Source organism: Sceloporus undulatus, chromosome 2, assembly GCF_019175285.1.
Source record: "Sceloporus undulatus isolate JIND9_A2432 ecotype Alabama chromosome 2, SceUnd_v1.1, whole genome shotgun sequence".
NCBI classification, from domain to species: domain Eukaryota; kingdom Metazoa; phylum Chordata; class Lepidosauria; order Squamata; family Phrynosomatidae; genus Sceloporus; species Sceloporus undulatus.
Window position 1 is genome coordinate 60757737 of NC_056523.1, and position 14837 is coordinate 60772573.

A 14837-nucleotide genomic window follows, 5' to 3' on the forward strand; every position below is an offset into this window, starting at 1 on the left:
TTCAGCATCTTTTTACCTTCAGGAAAGAAAGCTGAAAAATATTGTGAAAATGGCATTATAGGTTAATCAATATTTTGCTTTGCTGAATATACATTTTTATAAAGTCATTTGGTATGAATCTGAATCACAAACACTCATAACCAAATGCTGGATATATTACATTAGCCCAATGTACTTTTATTTTCCATAGTGACATCAGCATGTTAAAAGCAGGTACCAATGCCAGACTTGTCATACACAAGATGACAAGATGTGGGTGGAAGGTACTGTCAGAAATGCCCTTCAAAGACATTTCCATATTACTGCACAGCATGAGGTAGGCTACATCTAGATCTTTAAGTTGGTATTTTGATGAGTGGTTTGTATTATATCATCCAAGATTTCTGATTCTCATCTGTTAAACCTTCCTTCCTTCCTTCCTTCCTTCCTTTCAAAAATTTATATCCTGCCCTTTATCCAAAGATCTCAGGGCAGCTTACAATAAAATACATTTAAAATAATCAATAATAATAATAATAATAATAATAATAAATTATGTCACCCATCAGTTAAAAACTAACATTTTAAACCCAGTTAAAACCATTTCAAATAATGTCAACCACAGCACATGTGCAAACTGGATGAAATCAATTAGCCCCAAAAGCGTTAATAAAATCCCATGCTTTGATGTGATGGTGGAATGACACCAGTGGGAATGGTAGTCCATTAACTGGGGCACCACCATAAAGAAGGCCGCTCACACAATATATGGCTCCCACCAGTGGGGAACAGAAGGGGCCCTCTCAAACAGACCTCAAACCTCAATTAGGCATGTACAGAGACTCTTCCTGCCCCAAATATTATTGCTGAAATGAAGAAAGTTTGGTATAACCAAGACTAGATTGCTATATAAGCTCTATTCAGTTCTGGCACTGAAAACAAATCCCCAAGCTCAGAATTATCTTATTTTGCACCATGCTCTATTGGTCAACCTAATAAAAAACAAAGCATAGCCCACAAGATCTAAGGTCCCCCATTGTCTGGTACAGTATAGCTAATTTGGGGTTAAGATTTACCCTTAAGCAGCTTATCTAGTTCCTTGCCTGGTGATTAGCATAATGTCTGTACTTGTGGAGATGTCTATAACATATTCATAACCTATTCAACCACCTCATAAGCAGTCACACAGTGTGAGGTGGAGTGGGAGGTGAACTGTCTTGCACTTCCCCCCACCTGCCTGCCCACCCAGATCACTGCTAAGCCTTCAAGGCTCAGACCCCCACAAAGCCTTCAAGGTCTGGCATGCTGAACCCTGAAGGTAGGCACACACACACCCAGCAACTGTGGCTACTGAGGGGGACAGCATTGCAGCCTCCAGAAGACCAGTTTAGGGTGCTGTGCAGTTGCTGTGCAAGCAGGAAAGAGCCCTTTCTTACTTGCCCAGTAGCTGTGCCAGTCCCTTTAGGTATACCACCCCACCAGATGACACCCCCCCCCTCTGAGGTGTTGCCCAATGCCGTCCGCACTCCCCTCCCCAAAGTGATGCCAATGCTCATAAGCATGAAGTCTGAATCTTCTGCTACTGTCCTCCTAGTTTGCATGCCATTTCAAACCAGCTTCAGGGCAGGATACGGAGTTGAGACTGCCATGGTCACCTTAGTCGATGATCTCCGTCTGGGCATCGACAAGGGAAGTGTGACCTTGTTGGTGCTCTTGGACATCTCAGCGGCTTTTGATACCATTGACCACGGTATCCTTCTGGTGCACCTGAGGGAGCTGGGCATCAGGGGCACTGCGCCCCAGTGGTTCCGATCCTACCTCTCAGGCAGATTCCAGATTGTGAAGCTGGGGGACACTTGCTCCTCTAAGAGGAAACTGACATCTGGTGTCCCTCAAGGAGCTATTCTGTCCCCCATGCTGTTCAACATTTACATGAAACCGCTGGGAGAGACCATCCGGAGACATGGGGTGCGGTGTTATCAGTATGCTGATGACACGCAAATATGATTCTCTATGTCTCCGACTGATTCAGTGACTAAGGATGGCATCTATCCTCTGAATGCCTGCCTGGAGTCGGTAATGGGCTGGATGAGGGAAAACAAACTCAGACTGAATCCAGAGAAAACGGAAGTACTTGTGATACGTTCCTCGGGCCTAAGGAAGGAAATTTGTCAACCATCCTGGACGGGGTCACACTTCCCCTGAAGGACGAAGTTCGCAGTTTAGGAGTACTTCTGGACTCGTCCCTGCAATTGACATCTCAAGTAGATGCGACGGCCAGAAGTGCCTGCTATCAACTTTGGTTGATACGCCAACTGCGACCCTACCTAGACCGAAGGGACCTTGAAACGGTGGTACACGCTCTGGTAACCTCTCGTCTAGATTTCTGTAATGCGCTTTACATGGGCCTACCCTTGTACCAAGTTCGGAAGCTTCAGTTAGTGCAAAATATGGCAGCCGGATTGGTCACCGGTTCATCAAGGTTTGACCATATTACACCTATCTTAAAAGATCTTCATTGGCTCCCTATCTGCTTCCGGGCACAGTACAAGGTGTTGGTTATTACCTATAAAGCCCTACATGGCTTGGGCCCGAGTTACTTACGGGACTGCATCTCCCTATATAATCCGCCCCGCACTCTTAGAACATCAGGTAAGAATCTATTGGAGATAGCAACCTCCAAGTATGTTGCTACTTCGCAAAGAGCATTTTCAACATCAGCTCCGAGACTTTGGAACAGTCTCCCTGAGGAGATCCACTCGGCGACCTCGTTAGAAACATTTAGAAAAGCGATTAAAACTGAGCTTTTTAGCCGAGCATACTCCACCTGATATGAATACCCCCCTAATATGAATGACTTGCCCTGTCTGTGTATGATCCCTACCTTGTTTGTTGATGCTATTGTTACTGTATGATGTTAGAATCATAGAATCATAGAGTTGGAAGAGACCGCAAGGGCCATCCAGTCCAACCCCCTGCCATGCAGGAAATCCAGATCAAAGCATCCTCGACAAATGGCCATCCAGCCTCCGTTTGAAGACCTCCAAGGAGGGAGACTCCACCACACTCTGAGGAAGAGTGTTCCACTGTCGAACAGCTCTTACTGTCAGGAAGTTTCTCCTAATGTTGAGGTGGAATCTCTTTTCCTGCAGTTTGCATCCATTGTTCCTGGTCCTGTTCTCTGGAGCAGCAGAAAACAAGCTTGCTCCCTCCTCAATATGACATCCCTTCAAATATTTAAACAGGGCTATCATATCACCTCTTAACCTTCTTTTCTCCAGGCTAAACATACCCAGCTCCTTAAGGCGTTCCTCATAGGGCTTGGTTTCTAGACCCTTCACCATTTTAGTCGCCCTCCTTTGAACACGCTCCAGTTTCTCAATGTCCTTTTTGAATTGTGGTGCCCAGAACTGGACACAATATTCCAGGTGGGGCCTGACCAGAGCAGAATATAGTGGCACTATTACTTCCCTTGATCTAGACACTATACTTCTATAGATGCAGCCTAAAATCGCATTGGCCTTTTTAGCTGCCGCATCGCACTGTTGACTCATGTTCAACTTGTGGTCTACTTGGACTCCTAGATCCCTTTCACATGTTGTCTCCTTAAGCCAGGTGCCACCCATCCTATATCTGTGCATTTCATTTATCCGCCCTATGTGCAGTACCTTACATTTCTCCCTGCTGAAGTTGAATGTTGTATATTTTATTGTTTTTAGCTGCTTTTAATTGAATTTTTATGTAAACACTTTGTGCTTTTTTAGTCTGTAACCCCGCTTCCATCCACTGGAAGAGGCGGGGAAACATAAATAATAATAATAATAATAATTATTATTATTATTATTATTATATCTCTGCTGCTGCACTTGTACAAAAGTACAGTAACTGAAACATGGGTAACCTCTAGAACAGGCAAAAGGTGAAAACACTACTGAGACTGGCCTTGCCACACAGCTACTTTCAAGAATTTGTTTCCATGTATTAAAAGGCAATCACAGAATAATTATATTTCAGTGACCATAGTAAAAAATGTTGCTTAGAGATTTATTGATTCATTTTGTCATTTTGTCACTGGGATTTAATTATTGTTTTTCAAATGCTTCTACCTTAACTGCACATATGCCATGCATATAAGAGACAAATATATATACATATATGACATGCTATTAAACATATTACATAAACAATATTACAAATGCCAAAAACCTGGTGATCATCCCAGTCTACAACTATTTAGCAAGGGCATGTATGATCTACAGGTGCTATGACTAATAAATAATCCAGGTTGACACCAGTTTAACTACCATGGCTCATTGCTATGGAATTCTAGGAACTGTAGTTTTGTGAGGCACTTTAGCCTTGTCTGTTATAGAGCTCTGGTGCCACAACAAACTACAGTTTCCAGAATTCCATAACATTGAGCCACAGGAGTTAAAGTGGTGCCAAACTGGATCAGTGAGGATGCAGCCCCAATCACCCAGTAAAGCTGTGGCTGCAAGTAGATCAAATGCTTATGGGTGTTGTTTTTCCACATATACTTCTTGTTCAGTAGTCTGGAGCCCTTTTAGGTATCCTGGACAAGGTTACTACCTGTCTAGGTTACAGGTCTAGACAGGTAGTAACTTTGTGAAAGGTAGATCAATATATATATATATTTTTTTAAAATTGAAATGTACTTATTCCAGTTCCAGTGCTTAGTCATCCTTACACTCCTCATGAAACCGGTAAGCAGTTACTGATTGTGCCCTCACGTAACTGAACATGACTGTTGGTACACAACTCATGTTTCTGTTTGTCCCTTTCTCTCTCTGCTATTTATAGCATGTGCTTTTCATCTTCTAATTCGTTTGAAGGTTATGGTAATACCTCCTCTTCAGGGTTGCAACTTTACAAGCATTGATCTGCTTTGGACAATCGATTCAAAATTATAGGAAATCAGTGGGTAACCAAATATAATCAGTTTTAAATATTATTTGAGATGGTTCAAATAATGCTGTTTGAAATCTATTATTTTTGCTATAATGTCCAGCATTTCTGTCAAAAAATAAGAATTCCCCAAGTTATTATATGTTTAGAAAGCCAATTCCATTTTGTTTGGGATGTATCATGTTCAGATTAGTTCCCTGCTTTCAACTTAATGAAAATGTTCCTGATAGTAGACTACACCACAATGTACACTGCTATCTGACCTTGACATGTTATTTACTTATTTAAAGTATTTCTGTATTGCCTCCCAAGCCCCAAAAGCTCCCAAGGCAATGAACAAATAAAAGCCAGTTGATCCAATACAAAGATAAAAACATTTTTAAAACATGTTGAAATGTTCTTTAAAAACTTCTAACAGCAGTTTGAAAGCAATCCTAGAACTTGATGACACGGAAGTTAATTTTTGAGGGTGTCATCCACTCATGTCTTTTGTCACCAGATGTGCAATTGGTGCCACATAGAGCTCTACTTTTATTAACATGCTATTTTTTTTTTAATACATAAGCCTTTGACTTTTCTTAATATATGCTCTAGAGAGGAATAGAATACCTACTTCCTTATCATCCAACAACTGTTTTGTAGACTGTCACTGTTAATAATCCAAGTATCATTGTCAGTACTTTCTGGTGCATTTAATTTCTCTCTGACATCACCATCCACAATCTTACCTGCCCACCCCATCTTCAATCGCATGTAGCAAATATCATGCATTTGGCTTGTTCGGTGTCATGGGAAAGTTTGCAAGCCAGTTTTCCAGGATACTATCAGCTCAGAGGATCTCCTGGAAGGCCATCATCTGATTTTAAAAAAGCTGTTTGGAACCAACACTCTTCTCTTCCCAACAAAAACAGGAAGAAGTCTGTCTTCCTTCCTTCACAGTGCCACACAAGCCAGGCAGAAATACATTAACTGCCAGAAGACAACTTGCACTACTGTACAGGATCCACAGGATTCCAGCCTTAGGATATAATCCCTGCAAAGATTATTACATTGGTGCACACTTGGCAATGTGCAAATATGCAAAAGGTAACATTGCAATATTTTGTATAAACCTCTGAAATAGATTTCATGTGATCTCTACATGAAAGAAAATCAGTCTAATACTGAGAAAGTGTGGTCTGCCATTTGTTGTTAGACACCATGGGTCAGTATCTGGGACAGTGGAAGTTGTAGTTTGGCAGCATTTGGCGGACCATGTGCTACTCACCATGCTCTAAGATCAAAGCACCTGACTGCAAAATGGAAGTGTATTCAATTATTCAGTTGCACTGGTCCTATTTAATCTCAGTGTTTTCAGTGGGTCATGTTCAATGGACATTTTTTTAGGGCTGCACATTTCAATAGTAATGACTGCCAAGTATCCATTATTCAAGTGAATTCTTAAGCAGAGCTACAGAAATGTATGACACCAAATATTAAAAACCTGAAGGCATAATTTAAATTATCACTGTAAATGAATGCTCCTTATAATAACTTGTTAGTTGTTCTCAGTATTGGGCACTACATCTTTAGCAGGTAGTTGTATCAAAGTAGGAGATGATTCATTGTCCTTTTATAAAGCAATTGCTGTAGGAAGTAATTTAATCACTGCTTTTGATTACACTTTACAGGCTGCCTTTTGCCAAATGGAACTGCAAGCTCAAAAGAATATAAATCCATTTGTGATCATGCTGGTATGTAATTGTAAATAAACAAAACAATTGCAAAAATGCTAAATGCCAACTTTCAAGAAAGATCAGATCTCCACAAAACTGGAAGTTTGTATGAAACATGGTTGTGAAAACACACAGAGACTATAGAACTGATACAGAATTTCCTTTAAAGTACAGTAAACACAAAGAAAACATATTTTAATGTGACATTTTAACCTCAGCAATCCAAGAAAATCTTGTGTCTGGAAGAACAGTAGGGCTGTGTAGAGGCTCACAATGATTTAAGATCAACAGAATATTACAGAACAGAGTAGTTGTCCTTCAAACATAGAAACTTGTTTCCAAATATACAGGACTTGATTGTCCTTGGTTATTACTTACCCAATATAGCACATCAGTCCATCCTTCCATGGTTATACATTGGAATACAGTTAACATTGCATAGCCAAAATTATCAAAATTGGTTATGCCACCATTGGGTCCAGGCCAGCCGCCTTTACATTCAGTGCCATTAATTGGACACTGACGTCCACTCCCTGAGAATGCACATGGTGCAGGATCTTCTTCAGCTAATATTTCTAAAAGAGGATCAAAAATATTTTAGAATGGGAAGTCTTCCATGCTGAGCTTGGCGGAAGACATTCTAATAGTCACAACCATCTAGAAAAATTATATATGTGCAATGAATGGACATTGATCTGAAGAAGCTGAGGGCTGGTTCACAGAGGTAGTTCCCTACTTTTAAGCAGCCATGACCCTCCATTAGCCACATATGTGTTGCTAGGCACATAGGGCAATGTTCAGGTGACCTGGGATATACATAAATGCGATCACAAAAATTTCCACAATTATTATAGGTTGGGTTAAATTCAGAGATTGCTGCTATGTACATTGGACATTTTTATATTTAAAAGCTGTAATCCCAAGAGATGCAGAGTTAAATATAAACTGTGATTTTTTAAAAAAAAAAAAAGAATAGTTTTCCCTCTATTCAATCACATGAGAAGATAACTGCAGTATGAAATAGTCCTTAAAAATGAATACAATATTTTTAACATTGTACAATTAGCATTTTATAGTTTTAAAACTTGCATGATATGACGCTTTGTTGGTTACAGCAAGTCATGTGTCAATTTTTCCTTCCTTTTCTGTTATTAAAAAACAGTTCTGACAAATGCTGCATGTTCAAAAAAGATCAATACGAAAATCAATATTTTAAATGTTTCAGGTCTTCCCTCACCACTAACTTCTGATTTAACTTGGAACAACTCTATTCTAGTTTGAGATAACAGCTCCTCCACTCACCTGTATCTTCAAAATAACATGATTTGTGCATTTTTCCAATAAAAAGTTCCAATCCTATAATAGCATAGATTATGATCACAAATAATACCAAAAGGGCAATATGGAGCAAGGGAACCATGGCTTTTATAATGGAGTTCAGGACAACCTGTAAACCTGTAAAACACACATACACAAAGCAATTAATGCAATTATTGTGCTGTTATAGTCATATAATACGAAACAATTAATATGAAGGGGTGATGAAAAGTTCTCGGCCCAACCCATTTCCCAAAATATGAGTGTAAATTTGTCACTGTAGCTTGAAAAAGTCTTCTTTTGAATTGTAAACTGCCAATTTGCAAAAGTGTAGCTATAATTTCTGAATCTTTACAGATCACTGGTGGAACAATGTCAATAAAAAGTGTGGAATTTTTAAGTGCTGAACTCTGGGACATCATGAAGTTCCTGTACCTGAAGAACAAAACTCTAAAGGAAATCCATGAGTCTATTAGGCAAACACTGAATGACAAGTGTCCATTCATACTGAACTGTGAAGAAATGATGCTTTAAGCATGGAGATTTTGAGACCAAAGATCCAGCAAGGCTCCTGAAATTGTTGACCATGTTCATTACCTGCTTTAGGCAGGTTGGCAAATCTCAGCTAAAACAATTGCTAAGGACACTAGAGATATTCTGGGAATGCAATGGGTTTATAATTCATGAATAATATGTGGGAGGATATGTGTGTCTATTTAATTAGCAATCCACTGTCTGCTGGGAAACCCCCTGACCCTGGGTGGTGTTCATTTGCATGTGCTGAGTCTTGATTTCAGTGTTTTTCAGGACTGGTAGCCAAACTTTGTTTACTTTTAGGGTTTCTTCTTTCCGGATGAAGTTGTCCAGATGTTTATGGATTTCAATGACTTCCCTGGGCATTCAGACCTGATAGTTGTTGGCATGGTACAGAATTTCAGTGTTTTCGAACAGCATTTTATGCCCTGGATGGTTTATAATGTGTTGTGCTACTGCTGATTTTTCTGGCTGGCCCAATCTGTAGTGTCTCTTGTGTTCCCTGATTCATGTTTGAATGCTGCATTTGGTGGTCCCTGACCCCATGTAGACTTGTCCGCAGCTGCACTGTATGTGATAGACCCCTGTGGCTGTGAGAGGGTCTCTCCTGTCCTTTGCTGAGTGCAGCATTTGCCTGATTTTGTTTGTCAGTCTGTAGATCATTTGGAGGTTCTGTTTCCTAATCATTTTTCCTATTCTGTCTGTGACTCCTTTGATGTATGGTAAAAATACCTTTGCTTTGTTTGTTTTCACTCTTGTGTTTTTTTCTGGTCTGAGCTAGAAAAAAGTTTCTTCCTGAAATGTAATTCCAAGTATCCTGAGGCACCACAGCTGTGTTGCCGGGAGAGTCTGGGTGTTTTGGTTTATCTAATTCAGATGTCTTTATGCATATTTATATAAAGACTCATGTTTAAAAAAAAAAAAGAATTAAAAGATCTTGTCATTTGCTTCTTTTTAATGGTCATTTCTTCCTTGGATTGAAAGAAATACATCCCCAAAATCAGAGATATTGATTTATTGAGAGTGAAAATGTTGCTTCTGACCAAAAGGTCTCCTCTCCACTCATGGCATATTTCCCACAATTGCTTGATCCTCCATTGAAGTAATTTTGCTAAATCTGTAGCAATTACCACTATTTCCATGGCAACAGATTATGGTCTAATAAACACAGCATTATGACCTTGCTTCTGGATCAAATGTTAAAAGCAAGAGATAAGAGGGAGAGGGAGGCTTCATTCAATCCAAAACATCTTCCTCTCACAAACATACAGCAATGAATGACAACAAAACAGGAAGGATTATAAGCAAATCCACTAGTCATTTTGTTGAACTGCTTGTTTTCATAGTCTTTCCAGTTTTAGTGATCCAACTTTTATTCTTTACAGCTATTAGTTTACACAATGTTTTCCTAGGAGCACCGGGGAATCCTTGGAATCTTGCTGAATACAGAAGAAGGCATCACATTCTACAAAGTCATCATAGGCAAGGTATCTCTCTGTTGCTGCCAATAATTTCTCACAATATAGAAAGCAACTAGTGTTAGGTGGATTCTACAGCTGCATTCACACTGTAGAAATAATCCAGTCCGGCATTAAGAGCCAGGTTGGGGGCGACATCTGAGCATGGCATTTAGATGCTGCATGCTCTGACGCTGCCACATGGCTGTCCACATGTGTGGCGGCTTCATGGTGTTTTGGTGGTGTAGCGTTTACACGCGCCATGCCACTGAAATATCAAAATGATGTGGCAGCAGCGGCAAGGGAACCCTTTTTCAGCCCCCAAAAGGAGTGACATTTTGCTGCTTCTTTTTGGGCTAGAAAAATGCCAGAGTGGGGGCACAATGTCTGGTAGCCGTGGCCCCAATCCAACACACAAAGGGGCAGCATGGTAGAAAGAAAGATACTGAAAATCATTAACACCTAGAATTCTTTAATTTGCTATGTTAACATTCCCTGCCCCCTTTTCTTTGGGTGTGTAAACATTATTTGTAAATGCCCAATGGAAGTTTTAAGTTACGTACTGCCTGAAATTTGTGAACTGATGGAAAATTTCAGATGAGAGATTCTTATGAGGGTTCATGGCAGCCTTGGTTCTCACAGTGCAGGAAGTTTGAAAACTCTTGCTCCAAATTAATTTACACCAGGGGTAGGCAACCTGTGGCCCGCGGGCCAGATGCAGCCCGGCAAGGCCTTGGGACCGGCCCCAGCCCGGTCCTGCCACCGATTGCCACCGGAGCCTTTGGCCTATCAGGAGGAGGCGGGCAAGGGGGGCAAGCGGCAGGCAAGGGGAGCAAGCGGCAGGCAAGGGGGGCAATTGTCTATAGAAGCCTCCGAAACATGCATTTATATTAACATTATTTTAAAAAATCAGCAAATTTTTTAGCATGTCCTCCATATTTTTAAAAAGTGTCCTCCATTTGAAATTTTTGTCCTACATTTGACTGGGTTTATTTATTTATTTAATTATTTTTTTTAAAAAAAATAATTATTTATTTTTTGGCTTCGGCCCCCCAGTTGTCTGAGGGACGGCAACCCGGCCCCTGGCTCAAAAAGGCTGCCTACCCCTGATTTACACTATGCTAATGTCAAGTTTGGTGGGGGCATACAAAAATGGAGAAAGAGCCAATTTAGTCATTTCACTGATCCAATTCCTGACAAGATCATTCTCAGAAAAGTGAGTGCTAAAGAATTTCCCATATAGATTTCCACTAAGTGTCAAATCAAACATTATGCTAAGCATAAGACAACCACTAAATCCAGTAATTATGTGTCCATGTTCTCTATCCTCCATCGTAAGGTCCACACACTCCAGCAATGACAAGTGATGGCATAGAGAAAGAGGAGAGTAGTATGTTCAAATGCTAGGACACCAGTAACTCTACCCACCCTAGTGAAGAACTAAATATTCATGAGTCATTTCCAGAGGCATATACATGTTTCTTATAACATCTAATTTAGCATCTGTTTCATAGATTAGCGATTGTACTATGAGACAAGATAAATTCATATACTTTTGCAAACTTGCTGAACTGCTGTCATAATTTTATACATAATTAAGAACAGATGAAGAGCCATGCCGGGGTAGTCTAAATATGAATCTCATCGAAATGTAAAGAATACTCAGACATTTTCCTCACTCTTTATGATAAGGGATTTCTGAAAACATTTTCATTCATAAGATTAAAGAAGTGGCAAATGACTTACTGGGTACTCCTGATACAAGCCGAAGAGGTCGCAGCACACGAAAGGCTCTTAGGGCTTTTACATCAAAACCACCTGGTTTACCACCTGAATGGCTTCCCCCTTCTGCTTCTTTGGTTAATTGTTCCAAAATTACACTAAACAATCTAGGGACAAGAAGTAAGACAAGCTATCATTTCTCATTCTAGCAAAGAATGAAGAATTTTAAAATAAATCAATAAACTTTGCAGTATGTCAAATTCAGGGGGAGAAATCAGCTTCCAACATGAGATGTACATTTACGTATAAAATTATAAAAGGAAATCATGATAATGCTTAAACAGTTTCACAGTTTCGAAGACTGCTCACGGATGCCCACATAGCTGGCTCTTGGGACTACTACACAATAACTTCCCTAAATCACATAAAAGACAACTGACTTCACACTGGTATTAAGTAAATGTCATCACACAATTCCCTTTTCTATATCATAGCAGTGACATGTTCATAGCATTTATATCACAGTAGAAGTCATGTAGCTTTATATACACTTTTCTTATTTAATGAATGCTCACTTCTTCTGATGTCAGTGGCCTGCAAAGGCTGTTATAGATGCTGTGCAGGTAGAAAATTGTAGTTGCTATGTTGGTGGGATGGTGGGTACAATTCATGTAAAATATTTTGAGTGCAGTAGTTTCCGTGCCCAATAGTAATCCAAATACACTTTTCTCAATTTAGCACAGTATTCTAATATTAAGTCTTTGCAAAGTGTTCACTGATAAGAGTCACACAAATTTATTCCAGTTCAGGTTTTAATTTATTTTTGGGGGGCCTCATTCAGCTGAATGTACCCACAATAGTGCTGTTTGCTAACAGATTATGTCCTATTGATCAATTGGACATGGAATACTATGAAAATTCAACTCATTTCCAGCGAACAGTGATAACTACTCTTTATCCCTGATTGTATCTTTACACCTTTTATTGAATTAAGCATTCAGCAAATATTGATAGTTTCTGGTTTCTTTCTTATATTTTTCACATTTTGATGGCCAAATGGGTTGCCTCACACTCTCAGTGTCCCAACTGTGCATTCCCGGGGGAATGTTTCACGCTGCATTTTGTAACTTTAGAGTACAGATACGTAATTTTCTGTGTAGGAAAAAATATATTAACAGATGAAATAGCCCTAGGAACATGTTCACAAAATTTGCTTGCTAATGCCCTGGTGGGAAACAATTTCAAAGTATTCCTGTGCATATGTTAGTGGGACAGGAGTCCTGTGAACAAAGCAAGCAAGCACTTGACACCCACACTGAATGCCAGCAAACTGAAAGGGTTGTTGTTGTTTTACTCATTTAGCAATGTGTTCATACAATGCAGAATACAGAAATGTTACGTAGAGTATGGAAACATTTGTTACAGTTATATTTTTTGGAAAATTAAAAACAGACTTACCCTACAATTACTATTACAAAATCCAGTAAATTCCATCCATTTCTAACATATGCATTGGGGTGTAATAATAATCCATATGCTATAATCTTCAAAAATGTTTCAATTGTAAAAATTATCAGGAAGGCATATTCTACTTTTTCCTGAAAAAAGAAAAAAAATTATTGTTAATGGGTCAAATCACAAACAATTGTTTGTTTACTGAAAACATTTATAGATTAGCCCTTCAAGTGCTTGAAGTGTCAATAAATAACGACATAGATTTATTATTCAGAGAACCAGACTCTGGCCTTGGCACCACAAAGATAAATATATCCTTCAGCATGTTTCAAGGAAACAGTTAATCCACTTAATTGCATTACAGTAATTTTAGTGACATTCTTTAGAATTCCAACTTGGTTAAACAAGTTACTGTCAATTTATAATGGCATTTTAGCTGTATACAGCATTCCTGTAATTATGGCAAAACAAAGATCCTTAGCTCTACATCACATTCCATTAAAAAGCACCTCTCTATATTCAAAGAAATTTTGTTAATACATACTGTAAGTGATATGTTTGGGCACAAGAGAAAAATTGCCAGCGGTATGTCACAAATATGACCTGATAGCAGCATTACAGTAAAGGTTGAGTATCCCTTATATTGGGACCCCTGGTGGCACAGTGGTTAAATGCCAGTACTGCAGCCATAAGGTTGTGAGTTCGACCGCAAGCAGGGCTCCAAGGTCCAATCAACCTTCCATCCTTTTGTAGGTTGCTAAAATGAGTACCCAGTTTGTTGGGGACAATTGGTTTACACATTGTAAACTGCTTAGGGAGTGCTAGTTCACTGATAAGCAGCATAGAAATGTATGTGCTATTGCCATTGCTATTATCCAAAACACTTTGGACCAGATGTGTTCCATATTTTGGATTTTTTTTAAAAAAAATTGGAATACCTGCATTTGTATATATAAATGAGACATAATGAAACTGGAGAGACTGAAGATTTGTGCAACAATGGGAAGCATAGATTTCTGCCATTTCTCAGATCCTCATGTCACTCTCCAGTTGTATCTCTCTCCAGCCACATTTCCCTCCAGCCTCGCAAATACAGTGCAGGTATGGACTATGCTACTTGTGCTGTAGCTCAAAAAGTTTTGGATTTTGGAGAACTTTGGGTTTTGTAATTCCAGATATGGAATACTCAACCTGTATTATCATTACCATCTTTTAAGTACTATATCTACATAAATATTTAGGACCAATGGCCTAAATCCAATGTTGTTTCCCCTCCCAAATCCTGCTTCAGAGGGCTACCCATTTCCATAGACACAAGCTGTTGTGTCAGTTCAGTGAGCACCCTGGATCCCACCCTGTGTGCAAGATTTCTTTAGATTTCAATACAGTAGCAACCTGTTCTAGTGCTATGGTCCAAAGACAGAAGTCTTTCAGTTGTAGTAGCATTCACAAAGGCACAAAAGGCAGGACGGGCCCTGGTTCAATGTGAAACTGGCCTCACATTGTGAACACAGAGCATGGTTGAGTTGGCCCTGCATCATGAAGACAGGTCGTGGAGTGTGTGTGGGGAAACTATTTGGCCCATGTAGACATGACCCAAGTTACATAAGGGACTTCCCATCCATGGTTGGATTGCATACCCTCCAACTCTCCTGATCTGACATCCCACTTTTTAGCTGTTTTTAAAAATCATTTAAAAATCAGTTACTTTCTCTTCCTCCCACTTTCTCCC

The 14837-nt window shown here is 39.5% G+C and overlaps 1 protein-coding gene across 12 annotated transcripts in view; it reads right to left on the reverse strand.

Annotated features, from left to right (window-relative positions):
- The window catches only part of CACNA1D (calcium voltage-gated channel subunit alpha1 D), a 319633-nt gene that overhangs the window by 174479 nt on the left and 130317 nt on the right, over positions 1-14837 (reverse strand). For 11 of the 12 annotated variants that reach the window (XM_042448733.1, XM_042448732.1, XM_042448729.1 and 8 more), the window contains exons 4-7: positions 13109-13248; positions 11675-11817; positions 7923-8075; positions 6999-7195 (exon numbers count right to left, since the gene is read on the reverse strand). In XM_042448733.1, coding sequence (XP_042304667.1) covers positions 6999-7195; positions 7923-8075; positions 11675-11817; positions 13109-13248 — 633 coding nt within the window. Of the gene's footprint in view, positions 1-6998; positions 7196-7922; positions 8076-11674; positions 11818-13108; positions 13249-14837 lie in introns of those variants that run through there. The other variant, XM_042448734.1, reaches the window with a different exon arrangement.